Source organism: Protopterus annectens, chromosome 1.part2 (genome assembly GCF_019279795.1).
Source record: "Protopterus annectens isolate FY-2018-M chromosome 1.part2, PAN1.0, whole genome shotgun sequence".
NCBI classification, from domain to species: Eukaryota; Metazoa; Chordata; order Ceratodontiformes; family Protopteridae; genus Protopterus; species Protopterus annectens.
In genome coordinates this window covers 402,990,197-403,012,246 of record NC_056727.1, presented here as the reverse complement: position 1 = coordinate 403,012,246, position 22,050 = coordinate 402,990,197, and the positions used below count along the sequence as shown (strand labels likewise).

The 22,050-nt window shown below is 38.6% G+C and overlaps 1 protein-coding gene across 1 annotated transcript in view; it reads right to left on the bottom strand.

Annotated features, from left to right (window-relative positions):
- The window catches only part of ANKEF1 (ankyrin repeat and EF-hand domain containing 1), a 1,352,638-nt gene that overhangs the window by 177,565 nt on the left and 1,153,023 nt on the right, over positions 1 to 22,050 (bottom strand). Inside the window, exon 8 of the mRNA XM_044056684.1 lies at positions 7,093 to 7,271. Coding sequence (XP_043912619.1) covers positions 7,093 to 7,271 — 179 coding nt within the window. The remainder of the gene's footprint in view (positions 1 to 7,092; positions 7,272 to 22,050) is intronic.

Genomic DNA, 22,050 nt, shown 5'->3' with positions numbered 1-22,050 from the left:
TCATCCAGGAACAAGGAGGTCATAACATCACTGTACTCCTCCCTTATCAGACCCATTATCGAGTACAATGTCCTCTTCGGCATGTACCTTGCCAAGCACATGCAGCAGTTGGAGAGACCACAGAGATTCCTGACCAGGAAAATCCAGGGTCTCAAACACCTGTCCTATACTGATAGGCTAAAAGCCATGTCCCTCTACTCAGTCTCATACAGACTGCTCAGAGGAGACCTGTCTCTGGCATACAAGGCCATTTCAAACCCAGCCTTGATGGACTTGCTGCATATCCGTAAGAAAAATTCCACTCATGCAACCCACATGCAAGGCCTTAACCTGGTCTGTGACATTAATAAAACTTGTTGGTGGGATAGATTTGAGCCCCAAAGACTCCCCTGTCTGTGGAATAGACTCACTCTCCATGTCAAGCAGAGTACCTCTCTAGCCCTCTTTAAGAGGAACCTGGATGACTGTTTGGTGAACAGAAAATACACCCCTGGGATTCCACCTGTGTCCCTGCTGGACAGGGGAAACAGGTGTTAACTTTGAGGGAACACGGGTGAAATTCTTGGCTAGGCTTATAAGGGCCTCCAGGCCAATAGCCTAGTATCATCTTATGAACCTATAAAAATGACTACAGCAGTCTGCATACATTCTTTTACAGCCGTCACTCTTTGTCCTAAAGATGATTATGATGCAAGATTGCACTCAACTCTAGGGATGTGCTACTGCTGAAAAGGATCAGGCCGATAGACTGTAATCTGGATTATGCTATTTCATATTCATATTTAAATTCCTGCCTTGTAGCACTTGACTCTCCAGTATGGTTCCTGGCCGGGGTACCTTCTGTGTGGAGTTTGAAATTCCTTCCTGTGTCTGTTTGAACATGTCACAATCACATGTCAACAGGGTGAAATGGAAATCTTCTGGTCTACCCACAGATGTCCAGAGTGTGTACATAGGCACACACCTGAGAATATGTGTATGTGTGTGTGTGTGTGTGTGTGTGTGTGTGTGTGTGTGTGTGTGTGTGTGCGCGCGTGCTGTACATCCTATGATGAGCTGGCATCATGGTATGATCCTTTTCTGCTTCTTATACTAATTGTTTGATGGGATTTACTCTAAGTCCCCCCAGTCCAGAACAGGATAGAACATATATCAGAAGCTGAATGAACAAGTGAATAAATTAATGAAAAGTGCATCCCTGCAACAATAATTCTTGCAATGAACATCTTTACATTTCTACTAATACAGATAAAACTGCATATCCCTAAAATTCCATTCTGTATTTTAAGTAAATCAATAAGTAACCGTTTGAAATGTTGGGACCTGCTAGGGAGAGTCCTGAAAGACAGAAACTGAATGGCTGAAAAAAATGACTTACATAAAGTAAGTCCAAGATGGCCATTTCCTTGGAAAATTCCATTTTGTCTGAGACATGGAGATCTTTGAGTTAATATATATAAGTCTGATGTTGGGGGTGGGGCTTGTCCCCCACATGGGTGGGCAATGGGGCCTTGCTCTCCTGCAAAAAAAAGAAATTTAAAGGAGAAGTGCAATTCTTAAGATTTGCTTTTCTCCTGCATTTTCAATCTTTTTTTGTATGACATCACTCAGTATTTTGAGTGCCAACCTTTCAATAGGGAACCATATCAAGATCTTGTTCATTCTTTCTTTCATTCATTCAATAATTCAGTGATTATTCAACTGTATAGTTATTTCAGTATTGCAAGTAAATTTAAACATATATGGGTAATTTGTTAATCTCACCTCAACACAGAGCAGAAAAGGGGAAATGTAGATAATATAGCAAAGGTGGCAGACATTAAGGATTAGTGGGAGTAACATTTTAAGGATATGTCATGTCTAGTTAGTAAGAATAATTCTGTATTATAGGTTTTATTCCTTATACTTAGCACAGCCCTAATCAGAGCCCTTAGCAGTGATATGCTGTCACCAAGAACACCTATAAAGAAGTAAGAGCAGCTAATCACTCCTGCTGCTGTCCCTTCACTGGATACTTTAGTGGTGAGGTAAAATATGAAAATATACAAGTATAAATATACAAAAACATAAACAATCACATATTCAAAAATTAAATATTCCTTATATATTATATTATTATTATTCATATGGAATGCTAGATGTTACAACTATTGTTTAAATGGCCAATTCTTGATTTAGACCAAAAGGTTTTAGAGTTTTAAACCTTAGTATCATTCTAGTTTCTAATTCAAGTAATTTATTAATATAATCTCCACCTCTGTTAAGGTAGGGCTTACCCAATACACAAAATTTTAAACTATTGGAGGAACCACCATGTTCTTATTTTTGTATTGTAATCAGTGATGTAATAGTGAATTTAATGTGACTTGCACTGTGTCACTTTAAGTATGCAGGATGAATTAATGCTTGAATGCAAGCTGTTTGTGTTAATTAGAATTAATTAATTAAAATGAATGAGTATATAAGCTGATTGCAAAATGTAAGCTTTGTGATCCGTGAAGGCGAAAGGCCGAGGTACCAGATCGCTTACAAAATAAAGAAGATATTCTGGTAAAGTGCTGGTGATTTTGTGTTTTACTTTGTTTGTTTGCTGGTGTTTTTTTGAATTTGCTGGATTTTTCACTAGCACCTGCACTAATTTGAAGATGTCGCAGACAGCTGTAACTCCTGGGCAGTCTAATTTGCCAGGAGGCATTTATTTTGCGGACATTGTAAATGAAAGAGAGAAAAAGTTTTTGTTGTTGGATCCCTGGAATGTTGGTGGTAATCACGATTTAGATGGGTGATTTCAGCAGTTGGAGAGACTAATGGCCAAGGAAGTTGCTCTTTTTTTGGACACTCGGCTTCTGGAGAAGTATATTAGTTTAAGCCTAACTCCGAGGGGGCTACGGATCGACAGGCTCCCTGCTACTGAATTTTTGGAAGAAGAGAGTGACCTCTTCGAGGAATGAAAAAAGGTATCATTGGAGTGTACCCTTAATTGGCTCCGTATTTCGGTGAAAAGAAATATGCGAACACATGAAAAGTTAAAGGCAGAGATCTTGCACTTGCAGGACGAGGTGGTGGAGGAGTCCTGTTATAGAGTGCAGATCTCTAAAATAAATGAGAAGATTTCTAAACTTGAAACTGATATTATTCAGCGGAAAAGGAACAAACTAGTAAGGGACCTAAAAGACTATGAAACAGGGATTCTTTTTTCATGGCAACGTGAACCGGTGCAAAGTAGGTCAAGGGTCAGGAGCGGTTCCCAGAAGCGGCGGAGTGTTTCCGCATTGTCTACGGATCAAAATATCAAAAGATATGCTTCCAAAAATGTAACTTTTATTGACTCTGCAGCCTCTTCTAATATAGAGACTGAGGGGGCTGATGGCAATTTAGTTTCTCCTACTACAGAGCATTCTTTTCAGGCAAATAAATCTGGCCGAGGGAGAAATGGCAGAAAGGGGAGAAATTGCTTTAAATGATATACAATAGAGTGAGTACAATGAATGAACATTAGATATTGTAAACTTATCTGATTTTAATTTGTCAAATGAAATGAAGGCTGTGTTATCTAGGGGCAGTAAATTTGTACCTTCACATTTTCCTTCACTGGCTGACTTGTATTTTGAATTGAAAGCATTTAGCAGGAAGTTATATCTAAAAGTTTTCTTTTAAATGAATGATACAAACTCTGTTGAAAATGATAATGTTAATTCTGATAATGAATTTGATGAAGATTTGTCAAATATGTCAGTTTATGATTATGATGATGTTGATTTTTTTTTGTTTGGATGCATCTACTGAGCATTTTAGTTGTTTTCATACAGGATATGGAAAATTAACACTACCCCATCTGGTAAATGATAAAAAATTCACACCTAATATTGAGGTGCCTGCCATCTCTGTGTTTTTGAAAGTTTTATTCAAAGAGATTACTGTGACATTATCTGATTTTTTAAGGCAAAGGAAATGTTACAACTTAAACAAGAATGAATGGTTAGCTCTCAAAGACATGGAGAAACAGAAGACTGAGTTTATCTTTAAGTGTGCTGATAAGGGAGGTAATTGGGTTATTTTAAATAAAGCTAATTATTGTGAATTAGTGGCTGACCTGTTGAATAATACGGATGAGTATAAAAGCTTGATAAAGGATCCTATAACAGAATTTAATGATGAGCTCCTGACTCTATTAGAGAGAGGGGAACATTTTGGTTTCTTTGACCATAAAGTCATATGTAAATTATATATTAAGAAACCTATTACTCCTATATTTTATGCCTTGCCTAAAGTGCATAAGAATTTGTATAAACCCCCGGGTAGACCCATTGTATCAGGAGTTGGGTCCTTTTTAAGCAATGTTAATATTTTTTTGGATTTCCACTTAAAAGCACACTTAAAGAAGGTTGTGGCGCATATTTCAAATACTCAGGAAATATTGTTTGAATTATCTCAGATTAGATGGCAGCAAGATTTTTATTGGGTTACCATTGATGTTAAATCACTTTATACGAACATCAATTTAAGATGGGGTTTGGAATCAGTTATGGAATTGTTGGGTGATGGACCCAGAACTACCTTTTTGATTAGTTTACTTGAATTAGCCTAACTCATAATTATTTTTCCTTTAATAATCATTTTTTTTTTTGCAGTTAAAAGGAACAGCTATGGGGGCTGCTTTTGCACCCTCATATGCTATTATTTATATGGGATTTTTTGAGAAGAAATTTATTTATCCAACTTTGTTTTTTAAGAATAATGTTATATTATATAAGCGATTTATTGATGACCTTATTTTTATTTGTAAAGGTGATGTTAATGAATTTTTAGACTTTTTTGAGAGTCTTGCAAATAATGAACATGGGCTAACATTCACTTATGAAATGAATAGGAAACATATCAACTTTTTGGATGTGACCCTATTTAATGATGGAGAACGTATTGGGTTTAGGCCATTTAGGAAGTTATATGTTCTTGCATGCACCCTGGACATCTATTACAATTTTTACCTTTGGGTGAGTTTAGAAGAATTTATAACCACACTAGTGATGGGAATGAAAAGGAACATGAATTAGATAAAGTTATGTTAAGGTTAAGGGAGAGAGGTTATGATAAAAATCATCTCTTAGAATGCAAACTTAAAGTTTTGGGGGATGTCTATGATGGGCCATTTCCAAACTCACATGAACACTATAGAAATGGGGGAACTGAAGAGAAAGTGTGTGATATAAGGGAAGATACTGAGGAAAAGCTTTTCTATGTCACCAGATTTTTCCCCCTTCTCGAAGGAATTAATTAAAATAGTGAGAAAATATTGGTATATTGTGAGTGAAGATGAAAATATTGGTAATTTATTCCCAAAACATATTACTTTCTCCTTTAAAAGGGAAAAAATCTGAAAGAACGATTAAATCATAACTTCGTGAAAGGAAATTAAATCAATAACTCTTTATCTGGTACATTTTCATGTGGCTGTTGTAGTATTTGTGACAGGGTTAAGAATTTAAGTAACATTAATGGGATAACATTCATTCCTAGATCATATTTTAACTGTAGATCAGTAGGGGTAGTATATATTCTGGGTTGCTCTTGTGATAATGTTTGGTATATAGGTCAAACTAAATGTATGGTCAGGATTCGAATATTAGAACATTTAAAGGACATAAGAAATCGGAGTGAAGTTAGTCCTGTTGCCCAACATTTCCTTATTAAACATGGTGGTTCCTCCAATAGTTTAAAATTTTGTGTATTGGGTAATAGAGGTGGAGATTATATTAATAAATTACTTGAATTAGAAACTAGAATAATACTAAGGTTTAAAACTCTAAAACCTTTTGGTCTAAATCAAGAATTGGCTATTTAAACAATAGTTGTAACATCTAGCATTCCATATGAATAATAATAATAATATAATATATAAGGAATATTTAATTTTTGAATATGTGATTGTTTTTTATGTTTTTGTATATTTATACTTATATATTTTCATATTTTTGTATTGTAATCAGTGATGTAATAGTGAATTTAATGTGACTTGCACTGTGTCACTTTAAATATGCAGGATGAATTAATGCTTGAATGCAAGCTGTTTGTGTTAATTAGAATTAATTAATTAAAATGAATGAGTATATAAGCTGATTGCAAAATGTAAGCTTTGTGATCCATGAAGGCGAAAGGCCGAGGTAGCAAATCGCTTACGAAATAAAGAAGATATTCTGGTGATGTGCTGGTGATTTTGTGTTTTACTTTAGTGGTGAGCTCTAGCTCTATAAAAGGTGTAAGTCTACTAAGCTTAGATGTCAGCACTATACGACTAAGCCAGCTTCAAATGCATTCATGTTTTCACGAGTGGATTACATTAGCATATCTAGATACAAGAAAATAACTTGTTATTGCAACTTTGGATTGCTTCATCTAAAATCTGATCAGCTGTCTGACTACTGGTGTGTTAAATTAAATAAAATAGGAATGTTTATTATCTTTGACATAATATGTATTATTGGTTGCAGTGTTTGCAGGAAATGCAACAGCTGTTTAGGCTTGTATTGTGATTATTGCAGAAAAGGAGTTTAGCCAGAATTTTTTGAATTGTGTAACAGATTGCATATCACCTTGTATAATACAATCCCCTCAAAGTGCAATTCCCCGTTAGCTACCCCTTTACTGAATCCAAGCAGTGCATATTTCTATGGAGCATACTTTTTTCAATACCGCACCAAGAAATAGACAACTAAGCATTCTAACATGCTACAATACCAATTTGTAATTTAATATAACAAAGCAGGCTTTTTTAAAAAGTTAAAAATAAATAATTATTTGAAAAATATATATGCCACTGTGTATATGACACATCTGCAATACATCTGCTGCATACATAATATTTCTGTCATTTCTCAGGGGGCCCAGTTTCAAGTGTCAAGCTCTAACTCCTGTTGACAGATGCCAATATGACTTAAATTTGTAGCAAGGCAGCACTGCAGGGAACAATCTAATAAATTTCATTATTCATGTATAATTTCAGTGATCTTCTAGTACAGTTAATACTTGATCATCAGTGCAATTACATTTGAAGTCTAAAACAGAGTATTTTTATCACACATCTATATACTGTACCTTTTCTTTTGCAAAATCTTTTGTAGCTGCCGTGGTGCTAGCTTTTGGTTTTGATGCTGCTTTCACACTCTTCTGTTTTTTCTTGTCCTTTGGTTTAGGAAGACTATCAAGCTTTGTCTTAACCACTTCAATTATTCTAAAGTCAGCATAGGCTTTTGCAATTTCCAAAGCATTTTGTTCTGCTCATAAAAAAAACGAATTGTTACCAAATTAGTTTCTGCTTGAAAACAGTCCTCTATGCTTGGCTGATGGTATACTGTTTCTCATACTTCTAGAGTTACCATTAAAAAGTAGAATTTGTAGCACTTATCTCCATGGACTGAGAATCTATTATATGTTTTTATGGTACTGCAGTAGGCATTAGCAAGATAAACATCAGCATAAATATACCTCAGTAAATTAGTCTAGTACTCAGTTCTTGTCAAATAAGCACCTAAAACTAGTGTACTCTCAAACAGAAAATTGGTAGTTAATATGGAGTAATATAGCACATTATAACTCAAGCTGCAGTCATTTAAACAGCTACAAAAGCTCTTAAAAATAGATATATTCTGCCAAAAAAATATGGGCACCTAATTAGCATAAAATTTCAATACCAGACAGTATATAACTCTTTCCACTTTCAGTAGGATTTTGGAATAAAGCACAAGTTCAAAAACTAAGAGTGACAAAATGACACAAAATTACAAGCATATTATCAAAATTGTAGTATAGAATATGTAAAGTTGAATGAATAATATTGTAAAATTCTATCTTACAATGTAATTTATTTTTGCATCTGAAAAAAAAAAAGAAAACAACTAGGTCCTTTTTTTTAAATTATTGGCACCACCAGTATATGTTGGTCTAGTAGTCTGTATTCCCGTGAGCTAAATAGCTTCAAAGTCATATGCAATGGTGAAGGGAATTGAGAAAATTGTATAAAGAGGAAATCAATCCTGAAAATAGAAACATACTTCCAAAAACAACTGCATCATGTGACAATTTAAATTAAGCCTAAAAATAGATATGTGCCTCCAAAACACGTATAGTTGAGATCTACACATTTAATGAGGAGTGGTACGATGATGGGAGGTATTGCCAGCTATGCCAGGAGAAGTAGGGCAGTGGATGTGTAACATATGCCAGCATAGCTAGTGGATTTATATCACATTATTGAAAATGTAAAACGTCAAACCTCAAAAGAGTGAAAGTGCCGAAAACTCAAAGTTCTGTTTTTGAGATCTCAGTACAGTGAAGACTGGGATATTTGCCCTTTCCTCACTGTAGTGTGATCTCGGAGTTGGACTATATTTAGTGGGGGTATGGGGGAGCAGCCCCCCAAAATACGGAGTTCGAGTTTCAGCATTTTTGCTCTTTTGAGTATTTGACATTTTATGTCTTCGATTATATGATATAGATGCTAACTAGCTGGAATTTTTTAAAGAATTATATGCCATTTGTGTAAAAAAACTGATTTGTACAGGTGCTTGTGTTGAAAATGTATTTGTAAAGAGGCTTGTGTTAAAAATTTACCAACAGTGGGTCTTGCTGGACAGAAAAGAAATTCACCTGCATGTCAGACTGTATTGTAACTTTCGGAATGAATATATTGTAACAGAGGATACTGGAAGAGAATAGGTTAATCTCAGTCCAGCTAAATTTGAAAAATAGTCTGAAATTAAATGACCTGGTTTAGGCCCTAAAGATGGTATCTTACAGTTCTGATTGCAGCCAGAGATGAAATGTCTATGAAAACCAGGACTAGGAATCCCACTGTATTGCTTGGGCGAACTAATTGCTACCCTGGAAGGGTGGAAGCTTTGAAATGGTTTTATAGTTTTCAGATGCTATAACACAACTTAGCAAAACTTTATGTGTGTGTATTATGACACATAGGTGCTAGATTCTGGTTCGGGGGTAGTGTGGGAACCAGAGTCAGATGACGAGATGTATGCGATATCATTCTGTAATCCAGCACTGAAATGATGTTTTAATACTAGATGAGACAGAAGTCTCAGGGCAGTCTGTTTTTGAAACCTGACAAAGAAGTAAGATCACTCACCCACTTCATTTCACCTTGCTTTAGTAAGTAACCAGGGAATAGAAATTCTTTAGATCAGTCAGGAAAATATAGTGAGGTAGTAAAGTACTGTTTTTCTGTGACTGTGAATCTATCCATCTGTGTTATTTGTAATATTTCCTGTTCTGAAATACTAGTGTTTATTGTAAATAGATATTTAGTATTTTCATATTCTTTTATTATTTATTATTAAACATATTTAAACATTTCATTGTGGCTGGTCTTTTAGAGAATATTTTAACCTTTAAGAGTACTTATATTTATTTGGTGACACTGTGGCCACTCCTGAAAGCCTTGCTGCATTGGTCAAACACTACCATTTGTATTAGTATTCATTTTAATCAGTACAATTGGGTACACTTGTAAGAGCCATAGAGTAGCTGACTTTGGAGTGGTCTGGTAGTGATGGAATGACCTTATAGTCTGGGCATAACTGGTAAATCTGTGCCAACCTTTCCCAGGTGTGTGTATGTGTGTGTGTGTGTGTGTGTGTGTGTGTGTGTGTGTGTGTGTATGCCAGCTGCTTGGAGCAGGGACACAGAGCATTGTTTTCAAAGAGAGGGTGGCAGAGGACTTGGCTTGGAACATGCGGATGAGGACTCAACTCTACAGCAGTAACAATGGGGAGTCTTACTGGGGGCTGGAGAGAGAAATCCAGCCCCTGGACTGAGTGTGTTCCCTGTGTGTGTGTTCTTAAGGTAAATTGTGCTTGGTGCAGAGAGCTACATCTGAAAATACTGTGTATATCTATTTCTGTTCCAAGTGAACATCCCTTACCAGTTTCAGTGTAAGGACTGAGGCTCCTTGATTACTGGTCCAGAAGAGGGGTGTCACAATGTGCTCTGTATTTTCCTTTGAAATAAGTTATCATATGTAGTTTCTTTGCAAATCCAGACAGTAAACATTAAGAAAATCATATAAAAGGCTGTTTCTGTAGCATTGCATGGAAACAGAAAGAAAATAATCTATATATCAGGTGGACAGTTCTTTGACACTTGTGAGTTACTTAGTCTTCTGCAGAACCTTGCGATGATTTTATTGTATAAATAATGAATCCTAGCAGTAATAGGTTCATAGGTAGGTACTAGGCTATCTGCCCAAAGGCATTTATAAACCTAGCCAGAATGTGTTAGCTTTCGCCGCCCCCTTAGATTAGTTCCCTGTGCCTCTGTCCAGCAGAGCCAATGAAGTGATCCTCGGGGTAAACTTTCTGTTTCCCATCCACTCGTCAAGGTTTCTTTTGAAGAGTGTTAGTGAGGAGCTCTGCCTGATGTAGATTGGACTCTTGTTCCAAATCATGGGAAGTCTCTGGGGCAGGAATCTATCCCTCCAACACGTCCTATTTATTGTTGTGGTGAGGTTTAGATCCCTAGAGCATGTGGCTCAAGGGGATAAGGTTTTCTTTAGGTGGAGCACGTCCATCAATTCTGGATTGGACATGGCCTTGTATGTCAGGCAGAGATCACCTCTGAGTAGGCAATATGCAACCGAGTACAGCTGGAGTTTCTTCAGTTGAGCTGCATAGGGCATCTGTTTGAGGCCAGTGATCCTCTTGGTGAGGTACTTCTGTGTTTTTTCCAGCTGTTGCAGGTGTGTTGTAAGGTAAATCCCAAATGGGGCGTTGTAGTCTATGATGGGTCCGATGAGTGATGAGTAGAGGGGCACAATGACCTCTTTTGATCTGGATGCGAACCCTTTTGTGATTAGGTGGGCCACTAAGAAGGATTTTCTAACCACTTTGGCAATGTGATTATCAAAGGTGAAATTACTATCTACTTGGGTCCCTAGATCCCTTATTACGTCTTCCGTATTTAGGGGACTCCCACCTATGTGGTAGTTTGTGGGTACTTTGTTTTCTTCCAAAGGGGATGACTATGCAAGTTTTGGCATTTAGCTTGAGGCCATGATTTTGACACCAGGTATCCGTCTCAGTGAGACCCTTTTGGAGGATGTCTGTGTCAGCCGGAGAGTCAATTATAGCCCCTAGTTTGCAGTCATCTGTGAACTTGGTCAGCCATAGTCCTCCTGTGCTTGCCTGTACCTCTGAGAACAAGAGGGGTCCTAGCACTGAGCCCTGGGGAATGCCACTTGTAACCGGCTTAGAGTCGGACCTAGCTCCCGCAACTCTCACCATGTGGGTTCTGTCCATGAGCCAGTTGGCAACCCATCTTGTGATGTAGGGGTTTATGCTCAGGCTGGTGAGCTTGTCTATAATACCAGAATGGGGAATGGCATTGAAGGCCTTTGCGAGGTCTAGGTAGGCTGTGTGTACCACCTTTCCCTCGTCTATAGCCTTGGTAACTGTCTCAAAGAAGTTCACCAGGTTTAGGAGGCATGATCTGCCCTTAAAGCCAAACTGGGTAGGGTCCCGTGTTTGGAGGTTCCCAATGTCTCTATTAATGAATTCCATGATGATGTGCTCCATAGCCTTGCAGACCAAGCTAGTCAGGTTTATAGGGCAATAGTTCCCGGGGCCTGTTGTGGCTCCACCTTTGTGGAGTGGAATAACCATTGCTGTGCGCCACTCTGTGGGTACGTAGCCTGTTGAGAGGCTGAGTTTGAACAGTGTGTTTAGATGAGGGGTTAGTTCATCTTTGAGCTCATGTAGGACGTAGCCTGGGACACCGTCCGGTCCCACTAATGCTGTGTTTTTGGCTTTGGAGAGGGCTGTTTTAACCTGAGTGTCTGTGATTTCAGGGACTCTACATTCTTCTGGTATGGTTATGGGCCCTTTTGGGGGTGAGAGGGGGGTGAAGTTTGTGCTGAACCTGTCTGCCAGAATGTTGGCGATATTGGTTGGTTCGGTGTATTTTGTGCCATTCTGCACTAACTCCGAGCAGATCTGAGCATTACCACTTAGATTCTTGACATAGCGAAATAATGCCTTGTGGTTATCTTTGGAATCCTTGGCAATTTTTCTTTCGAAGCTCGCTTTGGATGATTTTATGAGGGATCATAGTTTCTTGCTTATACTGATCAGGGGATGTCTTCCCTTCTTGGGATTTTACTTTTTTCTGTACTAGTTTCCTCCTTCTATTGTATTGTTTATGGCAGGAGTCCACTAGACTGGTTTCCTTTTCTTGGAGGAGTTAGCCTTGGTTTTGCTTGGGATAGCACGAGCCATGCATTCTTGTAGGTGCCCGTAGAATGCATTAGTAAAGGATTTTGCAGCTTGGACAGCATTATCCTTTAGCATGGGCGCTTTGAAACTTTCCACCTCGGTCTTAAATAACGTGAAGTTTGCTTTTGAAAAGTTTTTCACTGTGGTTTCCTTGTCCATGGGTGGGGGCGGAATGTGGATATCCAAAGTGATTTGTTTATCACCGGTCGTCCATGTTGGTGATGACCAGGTCCAATATGTTGTCACCTCTGGTGGGAGTGTTGACCAGTTGAACCAGGGTGTTTGAGTTTATAAATGCTAGGAAATGTTGGGCAAGGGAGTTAGTACTTGAGTAGTTCTCCCAGTTAATGTTTAGGTAATTGAAATCACCTAATATTAGGGTGTTTGGTAGGACCTTTATGTTTCCCAGTGTTTCCAGAAATGCGGAATGGGGGTCCTGGGACATGGTGGGTGATCTGTAGCAAGCTACAATTTGAATTGCAGTTTTGCCCATTGTTAGTTGCATGTGGATGATCTCTGAAACATTGTGCTATGCCACTAACCTTGAGATGTGTGCATCCTTAATGAATATGGATACTCACCCACCTTTTGTATTTCGATTCGGGTTCTGTGGCCGAAATGTTGTAGCCTGGTAGTGCTGGGGTGCTCTCTGGAGCCTTAAACCAGGTTTCTGTTACTGCACATATATCGTTTTTCTCCATACTGAGGAATGCCTCGAGTGCAAGCATTTTGAGGTTTAGACTTCTGGCACTGAGTAGCATTACCCTCAGTTTTTTGTTACTTGTGCTACTTATGGCAGTGGGTTAGTCTTTTGAGCCTCACCTAAAAAAGGCACTATGGGGGTGGCAAGAGCCTTGGCCAGTATTCGAAAGCCTAAGGGTGACAGGTGCAAGCCATCTCTAGCGAAGCAGCGTGGATTGTCGAGCATGTCATCCCAGGTGGACAGACACTAGATCCCCTTTGACTTGACACCAGAAACTTACCCAATTGTTGAAATCGAGAATTTTTTCTTTATACCATGGTATCATTCTTGGTGAGGGCAAGATGCTACTCAGGGTCAGGGTCATACCGGCCTGGGCTACGTGATCAGAGAGCTCTTCCATGTCTCTTTTCATGTAGTCCAGGGAGGTACAGCTCAGGTCATTCACACCAACATGGACAATGACAGAGTCATATTTGTACTTGTTCTGGAGTGACTTGAGTGCTTGTGTTATGTGTTGGATCCTGGCACCTGACAGGCAGCTAACAGTAACCTTCTCCTTATTCAGCCTAGTGAGTGGGATGTCAGTGTGCCTGACTACAGAGTCACCTATTGCTAGTATGTTGGGTATGTTATTTTGCCTTAAGGGCTGTGATTGCATGGCACATTGGTTTTGTGAAGTATGTGTCTCATGATTTGTGGTGGGGGGTGGAAGTGGCTTGGATATTTGCTTTAGAGGTCTCTGTTGCTTTTGCAGATTTTTATTTAGAGCCTCCAAATAGGTTTTTATGTATTTATGTGTGTTTTTTGCCGGTGCTGGTTTAATGGGTCTATGTGAGACTGGTGGTGTGATGCAAGTATTTCCCTTCTCCTCATTACTGTCTGATCCAGTCTTGGGTTGAGAGAGCTTAGCCTCCAGTTTGGCTGTATAATTGCATCTCTCGCATGTATTAGTGTTTGCTGGTAGGAGGAAACGGTTGTCTGTGTACATGAGGCAGTTGTAATATTGCCTCAAAATGCCCAGATTCACCAGTTGGACTGGAGAGTACATCTGAAACTGCCCTTTGGACATGCCTGGATAGGTACAGTGAACTGTTTTACTGGATGGCTGGTAAGGTCAAATAGAGAGCCTTGTCCTTCTGTACACTACAGGAGGGTCTAGTGCTAGGGTTTCTAAGTGCTTCTTATGAGTTTTGAGCAAGTGCCAGGCTGAGAAATGAATGGCTTGAGTGCTTAAGTTGAAAGCTTGTCTAGTTCCATGGGAAAAATTGAAGAGGAGACATTGTGGAGCCGGGAGTTATACCCTAGCTAACAGGTGCTGCCCGGCACGCAAAACTGGACAAATGCGGTATTTATAGCAGTGAAATGAAAGATATAGAAATGAGCCTAAAATGGCCAATAAACTACTAATTCCTGGGCTGAGACCACACCTCCAGGGACAGATAGGCTGCTCAAAGCTCCCCTCTCTCACAGGTGAACAGAGAAACTTCCTTCTATCCAAGTAAGGTATGGGCAAACGCAGAGATTTGTAACATAGCCCTGAATTCAGCACTAACCTGAAAACTGGACCATACTAGCTTAGAAAGGTGGGAAACAAGTATATGTTTTTTTGGGTTTTTTTTTTCAGAAAATAAAGCAGATACAATAAAAAAATACTATATATATATATATATATATATATATATATATATATATATATATATACACGTAAAGCAATAGAAAATGAACAAACTGATTTAAACAAGTTACCCAATTAACCAGAAAAAAGCTCAAAACTGAGCCCTGTTCCAGCAGTCTTCAATCAGACAAGTTCTAACTGCACACTCCTGCTACTAGGGTACAGGGGAACCTTCTCCAAAAAAAGATGGCCTGGATTAGTGCTCAAGTTATGCAAATAAAGCTAGATTCAGCAGGCCTGAATCTGGTCTATGCTACAGCAACAAGGTGCACCAATTTTGGAAAGAAACAGTTCAAATAAACAGGCACAATAAGCCTGTGACCAGAAATTCCCAGCTCAGAAGGGCAGAATCCAGCTTCTCATCCCACAAGAGTGCAGACCACAAACCCTTTTAATGTAGAATAACTGGCCTGAAGCCCAAGTGCTTAAGCCAGAACTAATACACTTTTAGAACAGCAGACACTGGGCCTTCAATCAGCAATTCCCAGCTTAGAAGGATGTAAGCTAACTGTCCTGCCACAACAATGCAGACCACAAACCTTCTTAATGTAAAACAACCTGTATGAAGCCCAAGTGCTTAAACCAAAAGACTTAGAATAACAGTTACAATTTAATCAGACTACTACCAAGCAGTAATAAATGCAGCAGAATAAATAAAATTGAGTACTTTTAAGAAAAGCAAAATAAAGTAGGAGGAAACACAAATACAGTAAAAGCAGATGAATAAAGTGCAAATTGTTTTTTTTTTAAGTGCAAGGAGAGAGGAAGGAAAAACCTAAGTGGGTTGGCCTTCTCAAATCTTCTCTCTGTATTAAGTAGAGTGAACACCAGACTCAGAATATGATCTCACTGTACTCGGTTAAGGGAGCAAATGAGATAGACCCAGGAGGGGTGTTCTAATACAGACTTACAGGAGGGGCGGGCAATTCCAGAGCCACCAACACTAACACTAACACAAGAACAGGGATGGTGGGTGGAGAACTAACTGCAGAGAGAGACACACAGCACACTATTCAATGAAACGCATAATTAGGAAACAGAAAAAATGAAATACAGTACTTTTAAAACTGCAAGTTTGTACTTAACAGAAGACTAAAATACACTACTGCAAGTTTCACTTAACTTCAGCTTCTAATGCAGGTGATTGTAGCCAAGCAAGTCTCTCAGAAGTTGAGCATAAAATGATTTCTCAAACTTTGTGGCTAGCACTTAAAGTACAGAGGAAGCCCTCTAGTCTATTAATGTCTTTAACAACTGACTCCATTTCATTGTAAAGTGTAAGGACTCGATTTAAGTTCCATATTAAGAAAATGGTGTATCTATTAAATGTGGGACTTTTACCAGTGATAATCCCAAAGCCAGTTAATGTGCATAGAATCAATTAATCATACTGCCTCAGACACTCAAGAACTGCTGTGCAATGCACAGTAATGAACTAAGCTGATTGCCTGGCTGTCTCTTATAATATTTAAGTGAATCTTTTACCTCAAAGTAATATCAAAAATAAATATGCTATTCTGAGAAGAAATGTCCTGCTTAGAATCCTTCCAAGTATTTGTATTTATACATATAGAAAAAAATACCATTGTAATTAACATCAATGGATGTTTATGAATATTTCAGTTTTCCTTCCTGTACCATTAAGAGGAATATACAGAGATGTGTTGAAGAAAGTATGTCAATATGCCAGTATATCAATGAAGAAAGTATGTCATCAAGTATAATTTATGCATTTGAGTATATATGAGGCATTGCTGAAAGGAGACACCTATTTTTTTCTAATACACATAGTTCTAGCTACAGAAGTATAACAAACCACTACTGCTAAACTGTTGATAACCTTAAAAGTCTAAAGGGCAAACATATATTCAGCTTTCCATGGCATCATAGAAATGTATGTTTTATGAGACAAGACTCCAAAATTAATGCTGTAATATTTTTGAAGACATTATGTACAATATATTATGTTTGTTTCCCTAAGTTGACAACATATCTTGTAGGTATATAATCTAAGGCAAAATATATAAAGCTGGATAGGTCTGCCCTGTTTTCTTGTTATATTTTTATTACATACTTGCACTTATAGCAGACAAAAACACAGTCTAACTGGTAATGTTAATGGTCCCCTGAAAGAGGACATCATTTTTTTCTGGGGGGGGGGGGTTATCCCCTCTGCCTTTCAGAGTTTACTGGGAGAAGCTATCATTCAGGCAGTCATCAGGATGGCTCAAGTTTTAATGCTGTAACCCTATCTCCTGCTCATACTTGGAAAAGTGCTGGAGAGGAGATGTGCAATGGACTGACAGCAAAGGAGGACCCCTCACTTTCACAAGCAGTATTTCCTCGAAGCAACTCTACATGCCCCCCCCCAAAAAAAGAGAATTAGTGGTTTCTGCCATCTCCACCAAGGAAACTGTATCATCCAGTGTGCCCCCTAGTGTGAGCATCCCTTTCCTGCAGCTAGAGAAGGACAGTGGGCCATATCCCTTCAGTACTTCCCCTTTCTGCCCATTTCCTCCAGTTCTGGGGCTAATAATCGAACACAGGTCACCAACATCATAGTCAGTGTCCCATACCTCTGCAACATGGAACTAGGCTAGAAAGAGGGCAGGTTTGATGGTTCTTGATGTATTTCAAATTATATATTATTTCTTCAGTTGTCAAGTATAGTAGAGTTGTATAAGTTAACTTACCATATGAGTAGATGTTGCAGTAGCATAGAGCTATATAGGAAGTATCTGCCAAGGATATCAGATTTCTGGCCAGTATACTATGCATGTCTTTTTTGTGCACCATACATCTGTTTAAGCAAAACAGCTTGCCAAATTTCAGAGCTGTTGTGCCCCAAAAAGGAGGCAGAAGCCAAATAATGTATCGTGTCCTGAAAAGTCAAATTATTTCATGTCAGGAAAAAAGTGCATTAAAGTGACTGGGAAACCAATCCAGCCAGGAATAAATAGAAAAAGTCTTAACCACAAAAGGTGCAGTGAAACAGGGACCAACCACAGAAAGATCAAAAGATTTTAAAATTGTTAATCCAAAGGTTTCAAAAGATTTTAATTTTTAATCCAAATGTTTACAATTTTTAAATATTTTTGTCACTCCTTGGTTGGTTCTTGTTTCACTGCACCTTTTGTGGTTAATAGTTGTTTTTTGTGAAGTACTCACCTGGATTTTGATAAACAGAAAAAGTGAAAATGTGTGTGGGGGGGGAGTGTAAATACTGTAAAAGTGATGTATTCAAATGTTAACTTACACAACCATACTATATTTATCATTAGAGCACTGCTCCAGTAGCATAAAGCTATATGGATGGCTGCCAAAGCTTAGGCAGGAAGTGTGAATGAAACAGTACCAGAGTCCAGAATGCCCTGAGGAATAGTTCTAGCAAATCCTGTTCTGATTCTGTAAAAGGAGTCAGTTTTATTATGCTCAGTGAAAATGTGAACAGATGGCCAGCTTGCTGTTTGTAGAATAGTTTTAGAGTTCAACCTATTCTAAAAGGCCCCGGAATGGCCACTGTTATGGTAGAATGAGCCTTGACATTCTGAGAGGGGCTTTTTCCATGATAAGAATAGCAAAAATGAATGGCCTGAAAGAACAATTTGCAAATAGTCTTCTTAGAAACAGGCAACTCATTTTTCTTGCCTTCAGAGGAAATAAAAAATTGGTCTAAAATTTGAAAGTCTTTAGTCTGGTCCAGGTAGTACTTGAGTTGCTTGCTGACATCCAGTGTGCATGGAATTCACTCTACCTTGTTCTTAGGATCAGTGAAGAACACAGGGAGGTGAATAGCTTGATTCAAGGTAAATCCAGAAACAACGCTGGGTATGAAGGTAGAGTTCATTCTTACAGTTACCCTATCCTTATGAATTATCAAAAAAGTCTGGGACAACATGGGTGCTTGCAACTCTGATACTTGTCTAGCCGAAGTCATAGCTGTGAGCAAAACTGTCTTCCAAGTTATAAATTGTAAAGAAGCACTGAATACAGTTTCAAAGAAAGAAAAACAGAGTCGACTTCTCAAAATGCACGATTACAATCTTAAGCTGGCAATGTCAGTTTTCAGGAGGTCTGATATATAAAGCCCCTTTCAGGAATTTCTTGACCATGAACAACGATGAAGGGGGAAGGGTTTAATGGTAGATAAGCATAAATGGTCAAGAGATGCATACTGATAGAACTATAAGACAGACCTGATTTGAGAAATTCACATAGGTACTGGAGAACCACTGGATCCTCCATCTGGGATGGATCCTGATATCTGCTGTGACACCAACTAGAAAAAGTCTTCCATTTTTCAGATATGATTTTCTAGTAGTAGGTTTTCCAGCCTCCTTTAATACCTGTTGCATGTCTTCAAAACAGTGGTGCCAAAATAGGATCAAAAGTCTATTAGCCAGTCAGGTATAGTTCAGTATTTTGGAATGGATAAGAGATCCATTGTCCTGTGTGAGTAGGTTTAATATGTGAGGAAGCATTTGGTAAATGCCACTGGTCAGTCATTAGAGAAGGGAGAACAAATGTTGCCTGGCCTAAAAGAGGGTTACCAGAAGTATTTTGGAGTCCTTCTTTAGCTGGTTATCAGAGTAAAGGGTGGTGGGAGGTATAAAGGACTACTCCTGTCCCTGGGAAAGAAAAGGCATATGTTTTCCAGGCATTTTTGCATGCTGTCCCGGCAAAGAACTTCTTTAACTGTCTGTTGTGAATGGAGGCATATAGATCTACTTGGGGAGATCCCAACAAGTATACAACTTCCTGGAAGACCTCTGGGTATAACAAACATTCATGAGGATCTGTCCTGGATCTCCTCACTGAGTCTGCAATGGTGTTCTGCTCTTATAAAATGCAGGTTGCCAATGGGGATGGGTTATGGTATTTTGCCAGTTCCCAGGCAATCTTGGTTTGTTTTAAAAGGGGGTAGGACCTGGTACCTCCTTGGTTTTATGTGCTACATAATTGTGGTGTTGTCTGTTATGACCTTCTGTGATCCTGGTATCTACAGCTGATGAGTGCTCTGACTACCTTTATCAGAGCCATCATCCCCTTGAGGTCTATGTGTCTTTTCTTGAAATGAAGCTCCCACATACCTTGAGCTTTGATTCCCTGTGAAACTGTCCTCCAAGGAAAGTCCATGGCATCTGCTGTGACTGGCTGAATTGGAATGGGGGAAGAAAGATGGAGACCTAGGTTTGTTTGAACATGGATGGCCCACCAAAGAAGTGCCATCTTGGTCAATTCCAGATATAGAAATGGAAAAGATTGGCAATGTTGATTTTGGGCAAGATAAATTTTAAGAATCATTGAATTTTCCTCATGTGAAGTACAGCTAAAGGAGCCATAAGGATGGAAAATGCAATGTAACCTAAAATCCCGTGAAAGTCTTTTGTTGTGAAAATGGTCTGGTAAGCAAGATCTTTAAAGTGATGCTGGTAAAAAGAAACATTCTTGGGAGTGGGGAGCAAGCTATCATACAGATGTATCTAGAAGGCATACAAGAAAAATTATTTTGTGAGATAGAGAAGATTTTTCTTAATTTGAAATCTAGACTCTGGAATAATTTCCGGAAAAAAATGAAGGGATGCCAGAGTTTCTTAGGAGGAGTTTGCCAAGATGAGGCAATTGTCTTGGTATTGGTAAATATTAATACCCTGGAGTCTGTAGAAGAACTGGAAAGAGACATTTTGTGAATACACTTGGAGTAGTAGAAAGACAATGTCAGAGATGTAAATTTGAAGTGCAATCCCAAAATAAAGAATCATAAATAACACGTGATCTTTGTGAATAGGGATGTGGTGATATGCATTCTCGAGGTCTAGAATGACCAAGTAAGCATTCTGAGAAAGAATTGAAAAAGGGGATTGCAAAGTACCATTTTGAATTGTGGCGCAATGAGGAAAGTATTTAGAAAAGACATATCTAAGACTGATCTCCGGGTATCATCTTTTTTGGGCACAAGAAATATCTTTGAATAGAAACCTTTTCCCTGTTGGGAAGCATATCAGGTTCTATTGTACCCTGTGACAACATCTCTGTTAAAATTTGGAGGAATAAATAAATTTGGTTCTTTGGTTGAATGGGAATTCCTTACTGTAGAGGAAGGGATCCCCATTGTAATTTCTATTTATTTATTGACATTTGATTTCTGGGAAAGTCTGACTGGGTAGTTGCCCATTTTCAGTCGAGACCTGGGAAGAAAATCTCCACAGTATTGCAAAAATATTTTAAGAACAATAATTTTACAATCTTCAAACTAATACAAAAACATTTTAAATAATTATACCAAACTGGACATAATATGACATTGGTTAAAATATATACAACTTACATGACAATGATTTAATATTTAGAGACAATTTATCTGGTTTATGCAAGCAATAATGCTGGACAGGGTGTGCATTATTGTGTAAATAACACCCACCCAGGGCTGTTCTACACACCTGGAAGGGCATTATTTGCACAATAACACACCTTGGAGGGCATCATTGCATTTAGAGAATGGGCTCTCTGTAAACGTATTGCATTTTACTTACTCATTTATATATTTTTATTACTATACTTTTTGTATATATTTTGGATGTGAAATAGTTCCTTCTCCTAATGTTTCTAAGTTGCTGTAGTATACGTAAATGGTGTAGGAGGAAGCATTTTATATCCAAAATGAGAAGTTATGTACCTACCATAACATTCCATGTTAGTTGCCTTCTTCTCACCTTCTTTCTTGCTGGATGGGTTCAGAGCCGATCCTCAGCTCCGACTCGGCCTATACTAAAGCTCGAGAGCTATTTTTACCGGCTCGAGGCTACCCTGTATCCCACAATGCTAGGTGCTAACTACCCAGATCTCGTTTGATAGCTAACACCATAGCAGTTCTGATCTCAGAACAAAGGAGAAAGAGGAATACCTATATATAGAACATACCAAGAAAAGGCAACCATGGGAGTCCAAGCTGGGATGAAAGAAGGCCCAGAAGGATCCTTTCGGTCTGTCCAGGCTAGGGGGTTGGAGGGTGGGACGCAAGAAAGAAGGCGAGAAGAAGACAACTAACATGGAACGTTATGGTAGGTACATAACTTCTCAATGTTAAGTTGTCAATCTCGCCTTCATTCTTGCAGGATGGGACCGCATCCCTAGCACCTCAACCCTGGGTGGCTCATCGGAACAGACTCTTGAGGACGGTAGAACCAAAGTTAGATCGGCTTCTGGAGGACATGTCCAGTTTGTAATGAGAAATAAAGGTATGAGGAGAGGCCCATGTGGCTGCCGCACAAATGGAGTCTATAGGCAACCTAGCCTGAAAGGCTATTGTCATAGCTAAGGCTCTAGTTGAGTGGGCTGTAGGTTTTGAAGGAAGTTCTTGATGCCTCAGTTCATAGATGAAAGTAATCACAGAGGCC